The sequence below is a fragment of the Gracilinanus agilis genome, chromosome 1, assembly GCF_016433145.1.
Source record: "Gracilinanus agilis isolate LMUSP501 chromosome 1, AgileGrace, whole genome shotgun sequence".
NCBI classification, from domain to species: domain Eukaryota; kingdom Metazoa; phylum Chordata; class Mammalia; order Didelphimorphia; family Didelphidae; genus Gracilinanus; species Gracilinanus agilis.
This window is the reverse complement of record NC_058130.1, coordinates 89,786,153-89,786,934: the sequence shown is the minus strand read 5'-3', so window position 1 is coordinate 89,786,934 and position 782 is coordinate 89,786,153. Positions and strand designations below refer to the sequence as shown.

At 59.1% G+C, this 782-nt stretch overlaps 1 protein-coding gene across 1 annotated transcript in view; it reads right to left on the bottom strand.

The window, feature by feature from the left end:
• Nucleotides 1-312, bottom strand: part of IFRD2 (interferon related developmental regulator 2) — a 17,195-nt gene extending 16,883 nt beyond the window's left edge. The window contains exons 1-2 of the mRNA XM_044676747.1: nt 225-312; nt 2-172 (exon numbers count right to left, since the gene is read on the bottom strand). Coding sequence (XP_044532682.1) covers nt 2-172; nt 225-312 — 259 coding nt within the window. The remainder of the gene's footprint in view (nt 1; nt 173-224) is intronic.
• Nucleotides 313-782: the final 470 nt, after the last annotated feature.

Here is a 782-nt window from a genome sequence, read left to right as displayed (position 1 = left end):
GCGTGTCCCTTGCGGGCGCGGGGCATGCCGGGCCGGGCGGGCGGCTCGCGGGGGCGCGGGGTCAGAGCCGGCGGGGACTCGCGTCGGGGTTCGCGCTCCTGGGCGCCAGCGCCAGCGCGCGTTGCGAAAAGACAGGCAGAGGCCGGGGGCAGCACGCCACGCGCGCCACCATCTTCGCTCAACTACCCTAGCTGTTCCCACCCCTTTCAGCGTCCCGCCCGAACCGCCAGGGACGCTGGGACACGGAGTCCCCCGGATCCCAGGCCCGACGGTTTCAGCAAGCCTCCAGGGAGGTCGAACTACCATTCCCATAGGGGCCTGCGCGACGCTCCGCCTCTCACCGCCCTCACCGCCCCGCGAAACAACGATGCATCTCGGGAAATGAAGTCCTATTCCTTGGGAAAATGAAAGTTCCACGGTGGTATACGAACTAAAAGGACCACAATGCACCACTCCCAGCTCTAGGTTGGACTCTTACATTGCCTGGTGACAGGAGGCTCCACGTGTCTACGTTTTCATGTGCTTTTGCTTCTCAGTCTTGTATTACTTTTAGAATAATCTTAAGTAAACTATTTTTATATTTTTAAATCCTGCCTTCTGTCTTGGAATCGATACCGGTTTCAAGGCAGAAGAGCGGTAAAGGCTAGGCAATTGAGGTTAAGTGACTTGCCCAGGGTCAGAGGGCTATAAAATAATTTGAGGCCAGATACCTCTGTGCCTTAAGATTTGTAAATCGTCCCATCGTCCCACCTTCCCCCCCCCCGCCCCCCCCCCCCCCCCCC